This window comes from Triturus cristatus, chromosome 3_2 (genome assembly GCF_964204655.1).
Source record: "Triturus cristatus chromosome 3_2, aTriCri1.1, whole genome shotgun sequence".
Classification (NCBI taxonomy): Eukaryota; Metazoa; Chordata; class Amphibia; order Caudata; family Salamandridae; genus Triturus; species Triturus cristatus.
The window spans coordinates 194,336,193-194,358,115 of NC_140584.1; the positions used below are offsets into that span (position 1 = coordinate 194,336,193).

The 21,923-nt window shown below is 44.3% G+C and overlaps 1 protein-coding gene across 1 annotated transcript in view; it reads left to right on the plus strand.

Annotated features, from left to right (window-relative positions):
• The window catches only part of DBI (diazepam binding inhibitor, acyl-CoA binding protein), a 29,483-nt gene extending 9,573 nt beyond the window's left edge, over nucleotides 1-19,910 (plus strand). The window contains exons 2-4 of the mRNA XM_085647484.1: nucleotides 5,027-5,144; nucleotides 16,431-16,493; nucleotides 19,653-19,910. Coding sequence (XP_085503610.1) covers nucleotides 5,027-5,144; nucleotides 16,431-16,493; nucleotides 19,653-19,726 — 255 coding nt within the window. The 3' untranslated portion in view covers nucleotides 19,727-19,910. The remainder of the gene's footprint in view (nucleotides 1-5,026; nucleotides 5,145-16,430; nucleotides 16,494-19,652) is intronic.
• Nucleotides 19,911-21,923: the final 2,013 nt, after the last annotated feature.

Consider the following 21,923-nt stretch of genomic DNA (forward strand, 5'->3'; position numbering starts at 1 on the left):
GGAAACTGGGCGACCAGCAATGGTTGATTCCTCAGCCTGCAAGGACCGAAGCGCATTATCTACACCACTTATAAAAGGTGACATTAGGATCTGAATCATACCTTGGTTGCAAGATTCTTATACACCCGGGGAAGGAAACAAACCATTTTTTCAGGAGCCCCATACGAGAGCAAAGTATGCCACTGAATTGAATGGTCCACCAGATCAAAATGACTAAGGTCAGCAAAACACAGGAGATGGTATCCTGGCTTCACCATTCTATATTTTACACATTGTTAGGCAGTCCTCAGTCCCTTTCTGATTCTGTACTGAATGCCTGACAAGATAGAATTGTTCGCCCATTCTGCAAAACAGTGCTCTGGAGTTTTGCAGATGAATCCAGGAAGGAGATGGGACGGTAACACTTCAAGTCAGACCAGTTCCAACCCCCCCCCGCCCCCCCCTTCCCATCCCCCTTCTTGAAAATGGGGACAATGATGGAATTGGTCCACGTAGAAGTTGCTGAGCCCTTTGCCACTGCATTAGACTCCATTCTAAAATTGGTCCCCATAGCTCACCCACACATATAAAAGGGTTAACTCGAATTCAGTCTTGCCTGTGAGCTTTACTTTTGGCACAAACTTTCAATGTTTCACGGACCTCGTCCAGGGTAAATTTCAGGCGTATGCAACTTTTTGAAAATTAACCCATTTCTGCTTCCTCTAAAGCCAGGTGGGTGTACTTTGACACATTAACCAAAGGGGCAAAGATCCTTTCAAAGTAATCGACCCAGGTTTGGAGGGAGACATGATAATTCCGGAATGGAATCGCTTTTCAGAAATTAGGCTTTTACAGTATTCCAAAACTGGTTGTCATTAGTCTTAGCTGCCTGGCCCAGGTCCGATCAGGCCTTTTCCCTTCGCAGACTAGTCATGTGGGACACAATGGAGAGCAGCCCTATGCTTCTTAAGGGCTGCATACACACTTGATTGAACCAGCCATGTCTGTTGAATGGCCCTGTCCTAGCGGGGCACAGCACAACGGTAGTAAGGGCCCTAGTAATTAGCTCAAAGGGATAGACCTAGCCATCATTATCCACATTGGGGGGCTAAATAAAGATCAAACTAATTTGTGTTCATGGCTAACAACCTCCACAGTACGCACATAGGGTTAACTCCTGACCATCTAATACAAACACCATTCGGCCTGATGGGGACAATATTTAATAGGCAGTTAGAGGCTATAGGGCAATCAGGATAAAAAAATCATGGCTGACACAATTGGATTATGGTTGCTTACTGCAATTAATTTGATCCTGATATTAGAAACTAAGTGATTGACAGTGGAGCTAATTAAGAAGTGATCAATTGTGGAGTGTGCACACCTCCCCACAGAAGTGTGGATCTGTACATTGCGTTTAGTATTTCAGTCTTCCAGCAACAGAAGATCATATTTGAGGATCATAGTGTTAAAATCCTTTCCATGTGCACTGTGTAGGAAATGTGAGGCACCTTTTACCGCCCAGTTGGTAAATCCACCTACCCATCTTGCCGGATGACTACATCTTTGGATATTAAAATCACTGGACCATACGATTGCACAGGAAGGGTCAGATGACAAGAACGCATCCAAGTCCACTTCCAGAGTGTTCATAAAATCGCAGCGAGTGGAATCGAGCACATTAGTATAAAAATAAATTCCCGCCTACCCCTTAAATGACAGTAACATAGGTTGAATATAAGGAGATGATGTGACGGCTCTTCTAATGGCAACAGGCCGCAAATTTGAATTCAATTCCTGTAAACCACCTTTAGAGCGACCTTGGGTCTTGGTAATGCTTCAGTAACTGGGAAGGGAAACCCTTCAACATGCAGAGGGTCCACCCGCCAAGCTTCTGGACTACAAATTATGGGAGTTGTAGAAATGATAGCAAGCCAGTTAACTTATTCCACAGCCCTAAGAATGTTCCCATGAAATAATGCCACATAACCCATTATAGCCAGGTTGAACTGAAGGGGTGGCTGGGCCAGAGAGACTAGAGCTCATTGTCAATGCCTCGTTGCCGAGCACAGGGGGAGTACATAGAACGGGAGCATTAGAATAAACTGAAGACGTGTTTATGGGGCAGGGAGATAAACCAGTAGGGGCTAAAAAATCAATAAATCGAAAAGGATAAGGGACCACCACTGCATCTGATAGCCAATCTTCCGCCTGCAAGTTGTTCAAAGCACTGTACCTGTTTGAAGGTGTGGGGGGGGGGGGGGAGGAATCACTGCCAGTAGTAGTGTGGGGGGGGGTGTCAAAGGATCAATAGAAGCACCAGGTGCCTGAGATGGGTGACAATAGAACAAATCCAAGGGTAGAAGCAGAAACACCCCCACCCCCCACACCGTCTTTGGTGGAGTCAGACGAGGACTTATTAAGAATCTCCCCAGGAAACCTGGGCTGCCTGAAGTTAATGATGACACCACTCCATCATAGGATTTCTTAAACAGACGATCCAGCCCAACCTATGTGTTCTCAGGATTTGATCAGAAACAGAGTTTGGGAAAATAGACTTGCACTGCAGCCAATGCAAAAAGTTGTTCCGTGATTGGACTGGGGACTTGACTGAGCTCGGGGTAACGGTAGGACACCAGCTATTATTGCTACAGAAGTGCTACATAAGGACATCAGGAGGGGTAAATTAATCATATCTGTATTGGGGCATCCAGCTCCTCTGCTATGCACCCCTGTGTTCTCCCATGCATGCTTTCAGTAGGGTTTGCCACACAAAGTTGGTTATTCGAGAGATCAGCCTGATTAAGGATGTTGCACACCCCTCACAGAATTGAGACCTAACCACACTTAAACCACCCCCATGATGTTAGATTCACCCTCCCTCCTGAGCCCAGAAACCACATATTGTGGGCAAAATTGTGAAGGGTTACAGGGCAAAATTGAGGGGTAGGGGGCACCCATCTGCCTATTCCAAATGTAACTAGATACTGAATTACAATCTTGAGGGGGTGACGTGGGGCGTGTTGGCATCCCTCAGCCGCCTGCGAGTGCATAGTAGACTTAGTGACGACAGAAGTAGTGCACCTTGCCTTAACCCTAGATTAAAGTTCCTCAATTGTCCCCAGCCTAGAACATTTAGGTGCAAGCAAAATTTCAATCGCACCTCTCAGATTGTCCTAGAGTCTTTTCAAAAGAGTCTTCAGTCCACAGAGATGAGCGATGGTCTCACTGGCATGATTAGATTGAGGCGCTACGGGTGGGGTCAGGCTTCCTTAACCCAGGCGCCTTTTCTGCTTGGCAGGAGGACTGTTACTAGAGGAGGGAGGTGGCAGTAAAACTAATCTTTGAGCTGGATCCTGCACAATGTCACACACCACCTATGAACCAGATTCCTACGAAGAATTGGGCCCAGACAGTTCCTTCTGTCAAGTTGCCAGCGTGGTGACGTTTCCCATGCTCTTACCTTATCAAGGCCCCCATTACGCATTTAATGAACCATCTAGGGAACAGGGAATAGAATTTAGCGGGAGCTTGAGTTTTACGCTTCCCCCAGCAACGCAAAAAGTGTAGTAATCAAACTCAAAGCTTACTAGTACCTTAAGAACCTCCGAGAAGTGGCAGCTTCTGAGGCTTGCGATAGATTCTAGGGGCTGTGCCCACTGTCCACTCCCAACACAACAAACTACAGCAACTGGAAAGGCAAGAGCAGTGCCCAGCCTCCTCCAGGCTAGGACGGGCACAGCAATGGCAAGATCAGGGGGCTGAATCTGGCACATCACAAGCCACGGTAGCAAAAAGTGTTTAAGTATGATGTGCCCCCTCCTGGTTGTGTTGGCTGCTAGAAGATGTAGTTTTGGGCAGTCTGGCAGATGTAGTCCCACCCTAGCGGGAGGCTGTGAAAAAATGGAGTAGGGTGTGAAATGTTTTTTAAAAAATGAAGCAGCGGAGGTCCCCTCACACACCCATAGCCTCTCCTCAGAACCAAGCCAGCTGGAGGACAAGCAGGATACTGGTAGGCAGAAAGGAAGAGCAAACAGGAGCTAAAGTGAGAAGAGGCTTAAGCAGTGATAGCCCACAAGCTCTACATGCAACCCGTCCTCCAAGCCCACAGATTACACCCCAGCAGGAGTCTGAAAAAGAAAGGCGGACAGGAGCGGAAATTGGGTTCATACCTGGAACATAGAAATGGTCTTGCCAGAAGTACCAGACGGCGCCCCACCGCAAAGCCAAGAAGGGTATGTATCCCTGCTTTGGAGCTGATGGGCGCAGTATGGGCCCGGCCAGCGCAGCGGGATTTGTCAAGGCGCTTTATGGCACTTGGCAGGAGGCAGGCCCTCTTCCTGCTGGAGCTTTGAGTTATGGGACTACGATTCCCTGCTGCCACAATCAGCGAGGAGTCCACTCATTCTCGGCTTTTGTCCTTTCCTTCAGCAGTAAACTGAAATATAGCAGCTGTCTGTCACAGTTGGGGGAAGTAATTATTATTTTATTTTCCTACACATTTGCAAAACCCTTTGTCTATTTTCAAGGATATGAAAATCCTCCCCCCCCCCCCCCCCCCCCCCCCCCCCCCACTTCCACTATTAGTAAGCTATGTGTTCGATATATTGCACCCTTGCCCGCACTAGGAGCAAGTGCCGCATTGAGGGGTTGTAATGACTCGAGATGGGTTGCTTCCAGACTTGTCTTGTAGCAGCTTTCTTTAGTATATGCAAATGGTGAGCAGGCCTTTAGTATCCTTACATACCAAGTGATTAATTTGGGTAATTTGATTATGATTGCTTGATGTGATTATATTGCTGTGTACTAATGGATGCGTCGCCTAACTCGGCACTCCTTTTATAGAACGATAGAGTGTAAACCCTGTTTGGGTCCATATCCATTGGAGCCAGAGAAGGACAATTTTCACAAATCTTTGCAGCAGGAATATTAACCAGTGAGCTGTCAAATTAGCCACATTGAACTAACTAGCATCTACTATTGGCAGAACAAATTTTTGTTCTAATTAATCCAAGCACAAAACTGACTTGTTTTGTTTCTCCACAAGGCTGAGTTTGATAAAGCTGCTGAAGATGTGAAGCTTCTAAAAACAAAACCATCAGATGAAGATATGCTAATGGTGTATGCGCTGTACAAGCAAGCCGTTGTCGGGGATATAAATACAGGTATGTTAGAAATTATCTAGTACTACTGTTGAGACTATTGTGATGGGTAGTGTTGTAAATTTGCCTTTTCTACAGAGTCCACCCCAAATTTCTTAATGCTGGGCCCTGTTTTTACTGGCTATAGAACTGCGTGCAGTTTGCCCCTGCTAAACCTTGGCAAAGTGCTTGTGCTCCTCCTTTCAGCATGGTTACACTGGCATATTCCTAACTGGCTTATTTATCTTGCCTAGAAATCCCTAGTACATGGTGCCCAAAGTGTACCCAAGGCCAGTAAGTTGTATATCACCAGTGGCTGCAGTACTCATTGCGCCACCCACTGCAGTAACCATGCAAGTATGATGGTAGGCCTCACAGCCACATCGCCGCGGTGCCGCCTGAACCGGGGACTCAAGCCCCCAAGAGCAATCTCGCCAGGAGGTGCCGACATGGGTTCTCTGTGCCCATAGGCGCATAAAGTCACTGCGGGGCGGCTGTGCCCGGGCGGTCTGTCCACAGCCGTTTAAGGCCGGGCTCACTCTTAGTGGGACAGTAGGTCATCTACATCAACCTGGGCTGGTGTGGTGAGATTTCTGTTTGAACTTCGGCAAAGAGACAGAACGGCAATGAAGTAACCTGGGGCTGGTGACTGCTGACTGCAGGATAGTGACGATTGAACCAGCTTATGAGTACTTTCTCCCTCTATACCCCCCTCCTGAAGCTTCTCGAAGCATCTTTGACTCTTATTGAGGAGGTGGGTCTATTAGACTGATCGTTTAAATACACCATGGGGAAGAGGAAAGATGCCCACACGTGTTCCCCACAGGACTTAACCAAGGAAGCCATTGACTCGTTTCTGGTAAAAGCATCGGGGGCAATTACCAAAGAGATACAGGGCTGAGAGGTGTCTCTTTAGAAGAAGCAGTGGCGGCCATGCCGTTCATGGAGGGTTGCATGTCCGAGGTGACTGAATAACCAGCAGAGGTTGCTCTGTGACAAGGCCAATGTCAAGATGAGGTTGTGGACGTTTCAGTAGGCTCCAACCCTGGCACCAGTCTTACCACCACAGCAGTTGATCAGAACCCAAGTAATGGGGCCTGGCCGACGACACTCATGGTGTGGAGCTAAGTGGCCCACCAGCCCGAAGGAACAACAGAAAGCAGCAGAAAATAATTCCGGCGAAGAAAGGGGAAGGCACCGTAGGCTTGGACTTTAAGGCTGCTGAGGACTTTGAAGATTTTTGGGGTCCCTTGAAACAAAAAAATTGTGGAAACCGTGACTGGCCTTTTGAATGATTTTTTTTAAAAAAAATGAATTTGCCAAAGTACGGGCAGCAACAAGGGCAACGCTCGATAAAATTGACAACACATTGTCTCCCTCTACCCAGGCCATGCAAAACGCAGTGCCCAATGGTCGGGAGGTTCAGCAAGTAATTCCCCCGGTATTTCCTCCTGCAGAGACTCCTACCAATACTCTGATCGCTCAAATTACTCCTGGTGCAGCAAGGCCTGGGGCACAGGTCATGACCCCGGGGTTACTGATGCTTGGGCAGCTGGCTTATTATAACACTGAGTTGCCTCATAGGGGTCACCAAAGGGACCACAGATTGCAACAGCAGCCATGCAGGGGGTGTTACTCTAGCTGCCCCCAATACCCGAGACTTACCAGTCATAAACCATCCACCAGCAAGCTACCCTTATACAGTGGTCTTGGCAGGTGTACCAGGACTTAATAGTGCAAATGAGTCCACCGCCCAGTATCAATAAGGGACCCTTTGGCTGTGTAAAAATGCTGGGTTTAATATTACGGAGCACAGGCATATCCCTGATGGGCAGGAGGGTATCGTCGATTGGCAGGGCTAGGAAAGCATTCTCAGTAGACATTGTGATTGTCATACTTAGGATCTTGTGGACCAATTCAGGATACCCATTTCCTCCTCAATTATTCCGAGCAGAATCGGGGATCAAACCATTACCACTGGGTTTCTTTTATAGGCCACCATATAGCTTAAAATCATCCCAATGTTTTGCGGGGGGGGGGGGGGGGGGGGCTTGACTTTAAGAAAAGCATTTGCACCATTGAGGACCTGAATTATACAGATTGACTTCAAGAAGGGAGGGCTCGTGCAGAGCTACTGACATACGGCCTGGTTTTACTGGTACATCATGTGCACACACACAACAAGTGCAGGGATCAAAGTCCGTTGGGACCATATAGCATTGAGGGCTACCATCGCCCCTATTACCCCTTTAGTTGGCTCCCGGAGGGGCGTATTGTGGGCGATCTAAAAAATAATCTTGTGGAATGTAGCGGATTTAACCAGCAAGTTTATGTACTAGCAGTGGCTCCATTATATCTGCTTTGCATATAATATGCCTCCAGGAAACGTGGGAGGGACTTCACCTCCGAGTCCCCGTGCAGACCTGGTTCCATGGGTGGGACATCGTTCCTCTATTCCTACTGAAATTGTGGTCCCCGACTACAACCGAAAGAATGGGAGCAGTTAACGGAGGCATCCGAGCTAAATGACTACCCGTTTCTGGAGGGTCATCAACAACCCATGTTTAAAGACTCGAATAAACCAGGGCTAAGCCAGGACATTTTACCAGATCAATGGCAGGATCACTTTGAGGATTTGTATAACCACCCCTATAGAGCAGAGCAACTTCAGCCCCAAATCCGGAGCAGAGAGCTGACCCCCATTACCTTCTCTCTGGACGAGGTGAGAACAGGAATTGAGGGGGTCTCACTGAACAAGTTGCCGGGACCAGATGGGATCCTGCCAGACCTCATCTGATGTAACACAGAGGTATGGGTGACCCTCTTAGTGAGGGTTTTAAATGCAGCTGTAGCATCCTGGTCCACTGCCACCATTGTTCCAATCTTTAAGAAGGGAGATGGGGAACAGCCAGCATTCCTATTGCCCCATATCTCTTATTGATGTGACAGTGAAGGTTCTGGGGCGGGTGGTTTTAAACAGGCTGTCGGAATGAGCAGAGGTCAACCAAATTATAACAGATGTCCCATTTGGGTTCCGACCTGGTAATTCCACTGCAGATCAATGCCTCAATCGCTATCTAATCACTTCTAAATATACATTAGTCAAATCAGGGTCGTTGTATTTAGCATTTATGGACCTCACTGCAGCCTTTGACAGAGTGAACCGATGTAAACTCTGGACACTCATGGAAAAGCTTGGGGTGGACCTGGCAATAATTAACACCCTAATGGCACTACACTCTAATAACACGGCAGTAGTTAGATATACACAGGAGGGGAAAACCACACAATTTTAACTGCTCTAGAGGGGTCAGAAAGGGCTGTATATGAGCACCGTTCTTGTTTACATTATATATCCACTGTCTCGACTCTGCCCTGACAGCCTTACAAGCAGAAACACTGAGGATAGGCACAAAATCTGTCCCTGTTCTGCTCTATGCAGACTGGGTACTCCTTGCACACACCCCAAAGGGCCTGCAGCTTTTAATAGATGGTTTTGTGACTTTCATGAATAAGATGGATCTGTCCTCTAATCTAACTAAATCATACATAATGGACATTGGGAAGAAGTTCAGGAAGCCGCACAATTACACAATAGGCACACACCTTAGGGAAAGTACCGGCCTTCTCATACTTGGGTATTTTATGCGACGAAAAACTGAATTTTAAACATTTATTAGAGAAGTTCCTCAGTTTGATAACGATCCACGGGAGCAATTGATAATTTTGCTAATAGATAAGGCCGTTGGTCAACAGGGACGATTTTAAAGTTATAAAATTCCATTTTCCTTTCCAAAGTTTTATATGGTAGTGAGGTATGGGGATTGAAGGAGGTTAGCAAATTACAAATTGAAGAGCATAAATATTTCCGGCGCTTGCTGAAGGTTCCTCACAGCACTCCTGCGCACATTGTTCATGTAGAATTGGAGTCTAACTACATTTCTGACATGGTGACTGTTAAACCCCTGATGTGAGGATCTGGTCCAATGAAGAGGCAGGTTTTATTAGGCTGCTAATCCAGGACTGTCTCTCTTGATCATGCGCTAAAAATCCTGGGGTTAAAATATGTAAAGGACACCATTTCCACATTAGGGTGTGTCAACCTGTTTACCAATCCAGATAAGGTGGGATCACAAGAAAAAGAGCGTATCAAAGATCTGTGTTTTTTTAAAATGTTGTCACGCAACGTGAGGACAGGGAGCTTAAGCCCATGGTTGGAGAACACATTTTAGTCAACGCAGGGCATGGAACCATAGTTATCTCTTATAACTCGTGCACAACACTTTTAATTCCACGTTTTAGGCTGAATTTTTCATCTATTGGCTGTACCCTCTCGCTTTACGGTACACACAGAACTTGGAGGACCCTGTGGCTACGACAATAGGTCTCCACAGGACACCTTGCATTTTGTCCTCTGTCCACACTACTCCTATCCAAGAAGAGTGTTCTTGAAGGGGCTTTTAAGAAAGCTTAGATTTAAACAGGCACGCATTGCCTTACTGTTTTTAAAATTGTCATCGGCTGTTTACACTTTTCTGTGTTTCTAATTTTTTTTAAGATCTGCTTTAAAGTTAAGAGCCACAGGGGTGTTTGAAGCCCATAAGACTCCCTGCTAATTTTACACTGAGTGTTGCTGTTATTAAAGTATTAATCGAGTATTTTATTGTTAAATACTTTTTAACCTGTAGTAAAATTTGCTGGATGTACTTTGAAATTAAGAGACAGTGGGGTACTTATACAAACTTTGTTTTGATGTACACGTGGTTGCTTTTACGAAAAGTGCTTTTGCCTGGTGTGTGATATATATTTTATCCCTCCCCCCCCCCCCTCCAAAGCTTGGCGAATCACCCTGAAACTTTAAGGATAGGAGCTGACCGGAGCGGGTCAGTAATGGATCACGTTCTCATAGTGTAGTGTTATCTGTATTAAAACTGGGCCAGAATCGGCCGAGAAATGTTTGTTGTAACTATCCACTCTTGACCAGGAAATCACAACAGAGTTATTGCTATCAAGCGTGGGTGCATTAGAACAAAATGCTTTGGTACTTATTGGGTTGGCAGCTGCCCTCTACTATACCAATGTTAATGCCTTCACTGTTAATGCTTCCACTGATGTCTTATGCGTCCTGAGAGTTAATAATGCATAGTGTTGTGACAGTGGGTGTGGTCGTGTGCAGACTGGGGCACAGTCAAGCCATCCACAAAAATGCATGAAACATTCAGGATGAGACAACAGCTGGGCCTTACAGGGCCTGAGGCGGGACTGACGCCTAATCTTTTTGTTCTTGGCTTTCTTCTTTGTTGGAGTCTTCCTCCTTGAACAGGAACTTGCAATAACATAATGACCTTCTACTTCGTCTCAATTTATGATTCCGCACCTCGGTCTGTCTACACAAAACTTATTTCACTTACGCAGCCATCTGAGGTTATTAGTGGTGCCAACTTGATGGATTTGCGGTTGTTAGGGTTTGCCCTGTACACAGTAACACTTGTTAGTTTTGCAAAAAATCTGTCTTCATAATCGTAAATGTGTTCTAGCGCTTATGTGGAATGTGCTGCTTAGGCCTATGCTTCATATATATATCTCAGCACTATACCCCTATATTTAGCTTTAATGCTACATATGTGAGAATGTTTTTCAAATTCCCTTCCAACCAATATCCCCTCTGTGCACTGTGCTCTTATGATTTATTGCTGGGTATCTGCTTATTTTCTGATTTGAATGGCTCCCTCACAAGAGTTTCATATTTGGTAATAAAGCTGATTTTGTTTATATATATATATATATATATATATATATATATATATATATATATATATATATATATATATATATATATATATATATTTTTTTTTTAGGCATTGTTCTTCATTCCTACTTTTTTGTTGTTGTTGTGTTTTTTTTTTAAATATATTGTGCAAACTCGACCCAAAGGTATCCGAGCGCATTATATGAACACCGGTTGCCTTTCAGAGGGACACATTCATTTTTGTTAGGCATGGGTAGATTAAGCGATTTGCCCACTTCCTACGGACTGATGCGGTCTACTGGTACTCCTGGACTTATCGGCAGCTTTTGACCACAAACTACTCATTAAGGTACTTCTAGGAAGGGTTGGAGCGGATGAGGTGGTCGCTCAGTGGTTCACCTCTTTTCTGCAGAACCGCACCCAAAGAATAAAAATCAAAAAGTCACATCTGACCTACCCCCCATAAGCAGGGGTTTCCCCCAAGGATCAGTTCTCTCCCCACAACTATTCAACATCTACATGGAACCCCTCACCACCATACTCAAAGCCAACATCCCCTTCCCCCTCTATGCGGAAGATACCCAGATCTATCTAGAAACCTCCTCCATTGGTGACATTCGGAGACTAAACAAGACTGTAAGAGAAGTTCAACTCTGGCTGTCCCTCAACCACCTGAAACTCACCCAAGACCGAAATCCTCCTCATCTCCAACAAGGAACAGACACCCCAAATCACAGAATGGCTAAAAGCTATTGATGCTCTCAACTGCAATATCACCCTGGCTGACTCCGTAAAATCACTGGGAATCACTCTGGACCCAAACTTAGACATGGTCAAACACATCAAGAACACCGCAAAGAGCGCTTTCTTCAACCTCCAAACTACTCCATAAAATAAAACCCTTCATCCCTCCCAACGACCTCAAACTAGCTACTCAATCCCTGGTGCTGTCCAGACTGGACTACGGTAACACAACCCTCACGGGAACAGCAAAATCTCACCTAGCGCCCCTCAGATCAACTCTAAATGCAGCAGCCAGAATGGTCACCGGAGTAAAGAAATTCGAACACATCTTGCCTGCTTAACACACCTTGCCCGCTCTTAGAGCTAAAATGGCTTCCAATCGAAATGTGCGAACTGCCTGTCTCGTGCACAAAGCTCTGCACATGGGGAAACCCACCTACCTAGCCTCCAATCAAGAAGGCCGGTCAGACGAGGAACCTCAGGAGTACCAACACTACTCCTCATTCCTCTGAAAACGCGTAAGCAAAAAACCAGTCTAGATCCTTCTCAGGAAATGCGCCCAAAATCTGGAGCTCCATCCCAGTACATATCAGGACTACACCCACCTTTTTAAAATTCAAAAGCCACCTCAAAGACCTCTTCCTCATCTGATCTCTTCCAAATGGATAGCTACTAACAATCGCGGAATCTTGCCCTTCGCAGCTCACTACCACTTTGACAAAAAGGCTTCCACCTCACCCTCCCTCTAGCCTGTGTCGTGTTTCCCCCCCCCCCCCCCCCCCCCCTCCCGCCCCCGAACTTGATTCGTCATGAGTCAATGTGTGTTATTGCTATACTATGTGTACGATTTCTCTACACGTAAATGTTGTAAAGCGCTCAGATACCTTCGGGTCTGGCCAGCGCTATATCAAACATTTAAATAATTAGATCTGTGGTCTGTGATGTATTTTTGACTCTGCAAATCTGTAATGAATGTTTATTGAACCAAGGGTGACAGCATAGACACTGGTAAATAATAACTGAAAAAGACTAAATGCAGTGGGTTGGCACATCATAATGTGCTGCAAGTCGGCAAGCTTTCAGTAGTCTGTTTATCATCTGGACTCTGTCTGTAGAACAGAACACTTTCCTGAAAATGATAGTCCTTCCGCCCAAATTTCAAACTGTCCTTTCAAAATCTTAATCCTATGGTCAGCTGCCTGATACCATTTTTTAGCTTTTCTTAAGTCAGTGTTGCTTTTTTTTCTTGAATAAATTCAAATGTAATTATTGGGAGTATCCATTTTATTAAACCTGCACATATCCTGACTCAAGGTTAATGAGTATTTTTCTATAATAAATACCAAAGGAAGTTCCTGCCAGGCAGGTGACCCTGTGTAATCAAGATATTCCTTATTGTCAGAAGGCATAGGTCCACTCCAATAAAAGTCACTTTGAATTACTTACAGGTATTTTAATACTGATAAGGACCCCCATTTCTGGCCCAGTTTCTTTAGCAATTTTATTAAAATGAGATCTAGGACATGACTGTTCATCATATGTCAAGAAGGTCTGGGACCATGTTAGTTTTTCATCATAACCTCATATGAAAGTTCTACTTTGGTTCATCCTATGTAAATGCACCTTTTATAAATGACCTGAATCTTGCCTGTACCCAGTCCGCATTGGATCTACATAGGCCACCTCTTTTTTTGGAAGACCAAGTTTCGAGTGTCAGAGGAAGCACTTTGCATGGTAAGAGATATAAAGCAGCCAGATTCTGCATCATTTTCTTGTGTGCTTCCTTTGTCATTTAGAACTTCGCACTAGACCTTCTAGGTTGCCAGGACAGCAATAGCTTTTTCCCACACCCATCCAGCAGAGGTACATGGAGATCTGCCTTCTTTGTGTGGAGGCCTTTATTAATTCAGCCTTCCTAAGTCGGTCCAGTCTATTTTGGATGACCTGGTGTTTGGGGGGGGGGGAGAGGAGTCTCTAGTTGGCAATGGCTGGCCACTGTCCAAGTAGGGACCCTTCTTCCTAAGTCTGAGTAAGAGGGCTACACCCTTTGATAAGCCGTGCTCAACCCTGTGGTAACGTAGCACGAGCAGCTAGGCTTATCTCGGAGGCAGTGTGTGAAGCATTTGACCATACACAGTAACACAGTGAAGAACACTACAAAGGGACACCACAAAAGTAGTTATAAAAAATAAGTATCTTTATATATAGACTTAACACAAGACCAATAACGGTAAAAAGCCACAATACTCTAAAATAGGATTACGCTTGAAATGCTGCAAAAATTGTTCAAAGCATGCAAAGAGGAGTTCAGTTCAAAGCAGTGGTCTCTGCGACCCTTTTACTTACAAAGTACCTGGATTTCGTAGCGCAACCAACAATGTCGCAAAGGAGCTGTAGGGATGATTTTCTGCACGCGAGGCTGGCGATGTGCTGAATCCTTGCCGCGAGGGAGGAGACGAGGCGACGATCGTGTTGCGATGCGAAGAAATGGCGCTCCGTGAGGGAGCGACTATCCTGATGCATTGAAAATGGCGGACGCCCGGCGTCCGCGCTGCAATCTCGATGCGATGATCTGTGGGGTTAGCGAGTACTTGGCAGCCCGCAAAAGTGCGATGTGGTGATCTTTGGTTGTGAGCACTCAGCGGCAGCAGCGCGATTATTTTCTGGTGTGCTTTCAGCTGCGGCAGCTCGCAAACGTGCATTAGCGCCGATTTCAGCACTTTCTTCTCTGTAGTAGAACTAGAGGCCCTGGAACTCGCAGGAGCCTCGCCTGCAGATAGAAATCCTCGCTGGGAGGAATCAGGAGGCTGGTGGTGTAGACTGATGTGCCGGAGACTTCAACAGGAGGCTAGCTCTCTCCTAGCCCTTGGGTGAATGCTTTGGCAAGATTGAGAACTTTTATTCAAGTCCTTTTCCCTCTTCTTTCCAGTCCAATGGTAACCACCGCAGGCCAATCCAAGAAACAGCACACAAGGATAGTCACCTCCTGCAGATTCCTTCAGTTACACGGACAGATGTTCCTCTTGATGTCCAGGAGCAATACAATTTGTAGGGGTTTCAGCAAAGCGATTTATACCCCAAAAGTCTTTGTTCTCAGAAGCTACAAGTCACTGTACCCAGCCAGAACCAGTTCTGCTCAGTCCTGGAGCACTTTGTTTACCAGGCTGCATCGTTCCTGTCAGAAAGAGGGGGTCTGCCATCAGACTCGCAGTAGGCGGTGGAGCCAACATTCACCTTGCCAGGCACTGCCCTATTCAGGTCAAGGAGCTACCCCGCCCCATATTCCAATGCAGATCTCTATTCAACCCAGGTCTGACTCGGCCTGCCCTGTCCCTCCAGAACAGCCAATACACAACAGCAGAGCACACTGGAAGGCTTAGGCAAGAAAATACCTACTTTCTAAAAGTGGTATTTTCAAACACCGAATATAAAAATAAACTTCACTAAAAGATTTATTTTAATATTCTGAGCTCAGGCATACTAAATTCGTTTTTCTACCATGTTCCTTGGGTCAGTTAGGACTATAGAATGTAATAGTCAAACTGCCCATTCTGGCCTATAGAGAACAGTAGCCTTACAGTAGTGAAAAACGAAATTGGGTGCAAGTCTCTACCGGGACATGCTACACACACCAAGGCATGTCCTACCTTACACATACAATGCACCCTACCATAGGGGTGGCTTGCATGATGCCAAGGGAAGGTTCAGGGGCTGGGAAGTGGGTGCACTTCACAGCCAAGATGGCAGTTCTGGACTGCACACACTCTGCAGTGGCACGTCCGAGACGCACTTTACAAGCTGCTTCTGTGGGTGGCGCAAACCAGTGCTGCAGGCCCACCAGCAGCATTTGGTTTACCAGCCCTGGGCGCGCACAGGCCACGCTACTAGGGACTAACAGGTAAACCAAATAAGCCAATCATGGATATATCAATTCATGTCATATTTACACAGGGAGCATTCGCGCTGTGACACTGAATGGCAGTGGCATAGCGCATCAAACACCAGCAAAAAGAGGCGACCACAGCGAAAAATGGAAGGGAAACCCACGCCAATGGTGCTAGGTCTAACACCTGGGTATGGAAAATATGCATTGAGAGGACAGCCATAAGTGGCAAAACTCTCTGCAGATGGACACAAGACATCAGCCAGGTAGTAGTGACCGGTGGCTTCTTCACCGGCCTATTAGCGGGTTCCCCCTACACTTAAATGGGAACGAGAAACTGCAAGTTTGGTGGGATGGGAGAATTGACAGTTTAGAATGCGTCACCCATAGTGCCTAACCCCCATTCCCCCACCCCTCTCTCCGTCCTGAAATCTTTTGTATTACTCGTTTTTGGCATCTCCTCTTCTGTGGTTCCCAAGTCCTATGTACTCCATTTAAGGGCCTCTGCACTACTGATTTGCTGTGGTCCAAATTATTTTCTGTCATTTCAGCATACTGTATTACTCAACTTGTTACATATGTAATAAGCAAGTCGGAATAGCCTATTTTAATTTTTTTGGGGTCCTGCCTCCGCTCCACTTTCTTCAGGTTTCTTCCATGTCAGTGTAATTTTCCAGCCATCTCTTGTAGTGAATAACCCCTCTATAGTGAAACCATATCACATACCGTTTGTTTTTAGTTTACACTATTTGAATTGGCTGTTTATATAAAAAAAAAAAAAAATCTTAAATCATTCAATTGCTTTACCCCCATGAAATGTCTTGTGAATCATTGGTGCTTTCTAATAGAAGCTACTATGTCAAATAATTTGCTTTTAAATTCTATTTAAATAAACAAATCTTCCACGTAACCTTTATTTACGTTTTATCCTCAGATCGACCTGGCATGTTGGATTTCAAAGGCAAAGCCAAATGGGACGCCTGGGAGAAACAAAAAGGTATTTTTCTTGAATACCGTACAAGTAATACACATATATGGAATACTGTGAAGTATAAACTGTTTATTTTTGTGTAAGATACTCAAAGATCACGTTTTGCTTCACAATTGATCACAGATGATTACAAAGGTTCGTTCTCTTTGCTGGTTTAGGTAGCTTCCTTATTGATAACGTAACCACTACTACTTTTAGCACGATTTAGAAGAAAAGAATAATGGTACCTGAATTCTTTTGTAGAAATATATAAGTGCCGTGTTACTTTGAAGCGGGGCGAAGCACAAATCGAGCTGGAAATATGAGTGAGCTGTCTGTTTCTTAAATGAGGATTCAATGGAGGGCTGCGGAGAAAATCTGTAAGGCTGTGAAGAGGGTAGCAAGGGCTAGCTTGTCCCTGAATAGGATTCTCCCAATAGTTTTGTGAGACCCTTTTGAGCCAAGACAGTGAGTGGTGGAGACTGTTTGCTATACTTAACTGATTGTCTTTACTTTAGAACTACTAAGCTTTATAACTTTGTGTTAATGAGCATTACACTTTTTCACATTTGAAAAATTGTTCTGTATACCAGTCTTTGAATTGTTTTTAAAAGATATATATAAAATGACCATGTAATTTACGGGCATACCTGCTGTTTATTTTCCTGGATTCAATAACACTCTATGGTGGATTGGGGTTCTTGATTGAGGGGAATTTAACCATATGCTATGCTGCAGCAGATGGAATTTTATATTTCTTTGTCTCTGCAGTTAGGGCTCTAAATATACTTAGCTTATGGTGGTCAGGAGTAAACTATAGATTATGGCATTTCAAAAGCGCAAATGAGTGGGGTGGTAAGACTTTATGCATGGGTTTCTGCATATATTCTTGGATTACCCAACAAGCAAATTACAAGCTGGCAAGTAAGCCAGACTACAAATACCTACATTTTCTCTCTCGCCCAGTTTACTGCAACACCTACCCTTCATCTGTGCTGAGAGGGGCATTTGGAGAGCAGTGACTTTGTTAACGCTTTCATCCTTGACACCATGTTTTAAAGTCCAGCTGCCCAGACTGTTACAGACCCTTTTTTCCCTTACAGGCCTGTTTATTATAGAGGGTGCCTGTTGTGCAGCTTTTCTTATTGTGGTGTGTTGACAAAACTAGGTAGGATTAAAGCCATATGACACCATTGAATCGGACACTATCTACACTGTACTAAATAAAGCAGGTTTTTGCTGGTATCCCAAAGTTTCTAAAACTAGCCGCCATGGATTCTCCTGAGGCTGCGCACATTCAAGCACTGAGTGCTCTGCTGTAGCTTCCAGTAAGGGAAATGGTTAATTTAAAAACCTTGTTCAAAATACTTGATTTGATATAGAGCTTAGTACCACACAACTGTTGATTTTAAGCATTGTTAATAAATGCTGGTGCTACTATTCAAAATAATGCTGCTCAGTTTACCACTTTCCGAGGCATGGTACAATGCAGCCTTGCTTAGATTTGAACTTCTGAATTACAGTATTTAACTTCTTGCATCTGATCCATCTTGCTTAGTTCACTAAACGGTACAGGGAAGGACCTCTGGCTAACCCTCCCCTCTGGTCTTCTAGCACTGTCAACCAGCCAGAGTTTAATGTTGCGCTCCTCAAAACTGCTTTCCATTCACCCAGGACAGATGCATGTGTTTCAGGTTGATTTTTCTCCACCTCCACCCATCTCCCCACGTTCCTTATACACATGCGCACGCACAGGCTTCAGTCCTCGAACTCTGCTCCTTAACTAAATTGAGGATGAATGATATTCTGCAGTGTTTAGTGTGCTGAAAACCTACCTATTTTTTTTGCAGCCTCTGGCCAGGCGCAACCAGTGGCCCATCTCGAGGACCTGCCTTGGTTGTAAAGTTGTCTCCGTGCCTATATATCTGTTCGAACTGAGCCACTATTTTCTCCTCCCTGTCGTACAACACGCTGAAGATCCGCAAAATGATTTGAATACAGAAACCCATGCATAAATTGTTTTGCATTGTATTGGCATGGTTTAGTTTGACTTTTTTATTTGTTTGTTTGATTTCTACACAACTCAAGGAATCATTTATAGCAATCAAATACTGAAAATGTATTCAGTTAACACTCAGTAATAAATTGTTGGTAGCCACTAACCAGGACATTAATGGGGCTGCGTCATTAAAATACCTGATGAATGGTATGCTTCGACTTTTTTTCATTAGAATTTCAATCTGGGAATTGTAAACGTGCTAAACACCCGTACGGGTCTCAAGGCACGTGGGGGGAGGGTGGGTCAGCAGATCATTTTAGCCGAAGAGCCATGGTTTGAGAGCCTTCCTGAAGTAGTTCAGGGAGGGGGCGTGCCTGATGTCTATCAGGAGCTCGTTCCAGGTCTTGGCTGCGATGTAGGTTCCTTATGTCTAGCTCCAGGTATCCATAGTATTTGGGTGTGCCGATGTTTGTTTTACCCAAAATGTAAATTAAAATATTTATAATAGGAGGAATACAATCTGAAAGTTAAATAGTACCCTAAATTATATATTTTCTTCCTAATTCTGAATTCTACTGGCTTGCAGGTAACCTTGGAAGTGCTGTAATTTTATACGCTAAAAGTGGATTGGGTAACCCTGTTGGTTCTTTATTTGGCAGTGCGTCACATTTTTCAAAGCTTTCCAACACCACAATTGCGTAAAGTGTGTACGATAACCTCACTTGCTTAGTAATGTTTTTAGTACATCAGGAGTGTATATGATTAGCGGAGCGACCTTCGACTGCAATGGTTTTTAAAATGGTGTTTTTTATTTTAGATTGTGTTAGTTTGGCTGAGCAATAACTTTATAAAGGCTGTACAACCTGTGCCTGAAGTGTAATTCTACTGCTTGGGACACTGATCAGCAGCTCTGGGTTTTTTTTGGGGGGGGGGGTTGTCTAGTTAGAAGTACTTCCATAAAAACTTTTCGGTTGCCCAGCTGTGTTTTCTCCTTTGCATTATTCGTTGAGTGCGAACATATACCTCTTGTTACTAATGTAGAGAAGAAATATTGTTTATTTTGCTTTTTTGCAGTCCCTCATTTGTCACATTAAAGGTCGTATATTTTTAGTTCTAATTACTGTTTAAAAAAAAAAAATTGATTTTTATTTTTATTCACTTTTTAAAACCTTTTATTTTTTTCTTAGGAAAGAGCAAGGAAGATGCAATGAAAGAATACATTGCACTCGTGGAACAGCTGAAAACAAAATGCGGCTTTTGAGTCTGAGGCTACAGGTTTCTGGTGAATTGTCCTTGCAGGAATCTGTTTCCTGTTCCTAAGTTTGATACTGTAGTTGAAAAATGTAACAAATGAGGTATTCTGTTTTTGTACGACTGCTGCTTAGCAACTAAAATAAATTGCAATATTGGATGATTTTTAAATAAACCCAATTGTGTTAAACTTCTTTCTTGATTGAGCAATTTCTTAGTGTGCCATTTAACAGGTGCATGTTAAAAGAACGACTGCCTGATCTATTACCCACTCAGAAAAAGTTACATTGGTGAGGTTTAGTGTTGGGATTGTTTTGATGCTGTCTGCCATTTGCCTATTACATGGAGCGAGCCTCTTTGAACAGACTGTTCGTGTCCTCTATTGAAGCTCCGTCACGTCCCTGTGTGGACCCCTCCCCCTACTCTATTGGGGCCGTTATTGTCCTGTTCCTTAAATGTAGATTGAGGTGTCCTACGAGGCTCATGGTCGACTTTCCTTCTGTTCGAACCGTTTAAGGATTCTTTTTGGGGTCATACTCCTGGAGCGCAGACACATGAATATGCTTGTAATTGACCCCTAAGCTTACTGTGCTTCTCAAAATAAGGTATTTGCCTCGTGTCCTGAAATTGATTTCCATGAAGCACCATTACTCCCTCATCATTTTGTTTGATCTCTAGCCAAAATGATGACTAAAGTGTGAATGCATGCCCAGTTGAGGCAGTGCTTCAGAGTGAGTCAACCTTAAGCCAGGTAAGTTAGACTCCTGGTTTTCTGGACTTCAGCTCTACTAATGGGAGGTATTTTAGGCTATCCAGAATGAGACCGCCCGTCGAGTCTTTAGTTTAAAAAAAATAATGCAGTCCCCAATTACAGAGATGTCTATTGGTTCATTAGCTAATGCAGGGTGATCTTTAAGACGGTCTTTGTTTAAGTTAATTCACAGGCTAATCCCCAGATTCTTGCTCCATGATTCCTTGACCAAATCGGATTTGGACTTCTTCCTCTAAACGCAAACCTCAAGGAAGGCTGATTATTTGGAGCTGTTGTCCTTATCTACCTTTTACAAAGGTTTTAAAACTGTTTGTAGGAGTTACATGATTCACTGCTCTCATCTGGACACCAGTGTAGGGTCTGGCACTCCTACAAAAAAATGCCAAGTTTGGTTGTGGAAGCGACCAGTTGTGCTGTGCCCTTGCCTGTGTTGCTGCCCTGGACTGCTTTGACTTCCGGCTGTACTGCAAGTTATTACTGAAGCCTGCGAAAGGAATATGCTTCAATTAGTTGAATGTATACCTTGCTCAAATGATTCTAAGATTAACCCTTCTGCTGCCAGGGTGTTTGTGCACCTCTGTACTGAGGATTTAAATAAAATTTAAAAATGGCTGTTTGTTCAGGCACATGTACTTCTTTGGTGTTTGTGTGCACCTGTTAGCACAAGCCTGGTGTCAGCATCGCATTGTACCATGAATGTATAAAGAAAATGTGGAAATATTTCCATTTATTCAAAACTTATTTGCTCCATGTTTTGTTTCCCAAATGGACAAAAACAGATTCTGCAACGCTAACCCAAGAAAATGTTGCACTGAATGTCTAGAGTCTGGAAATTCCAAACGTGTGGCTTTTCCTAAAGAAAGTAGTCTGCACAATCAATTATTTAATAATGGAACAGATCGTGCAGTTGTGGCCGAATCGTAGTTCATGGTGCACTGTGGATTTAATTATAAACTCCAGACTATGCAGTAAGTTTAAAACCTACATCTCTTCTAATTTTGAACAAATTAATGAATTTACTGGTGTAAGAGCTCTTGGCTTTGTCGACGTACTAGCATATTTTGACAAAATATGGTAATTCCCTTCAGTGTCTCTTGAGCAAGAACATATCTGTTAAGATTTGATCCCCCAACCTCTGGGTCTCCTGGGCATTGGGGTTGCCATCAAACACACAAGGCGATGGGAGCAATGCTTGCAATTTATCTAACCACTGGCAATCGCTCGGATAGCATTCCAACCTATCCTCCTTTATTTAGCCCACCATGCCAAGTCAAATTAAACCAAGCCATATGGAGATCAGCCTGTCCCTGCTCCAATGGGAATAGTCCAGCCTGAACTGCCAAGGCAGGTCCTCTCTGAACTGGAACACAAGCAACCCAAGCTCGTCAATCGGTGCAGCATGATGCCATTTGGGGGTGGGGGTTGTCATTGGGGA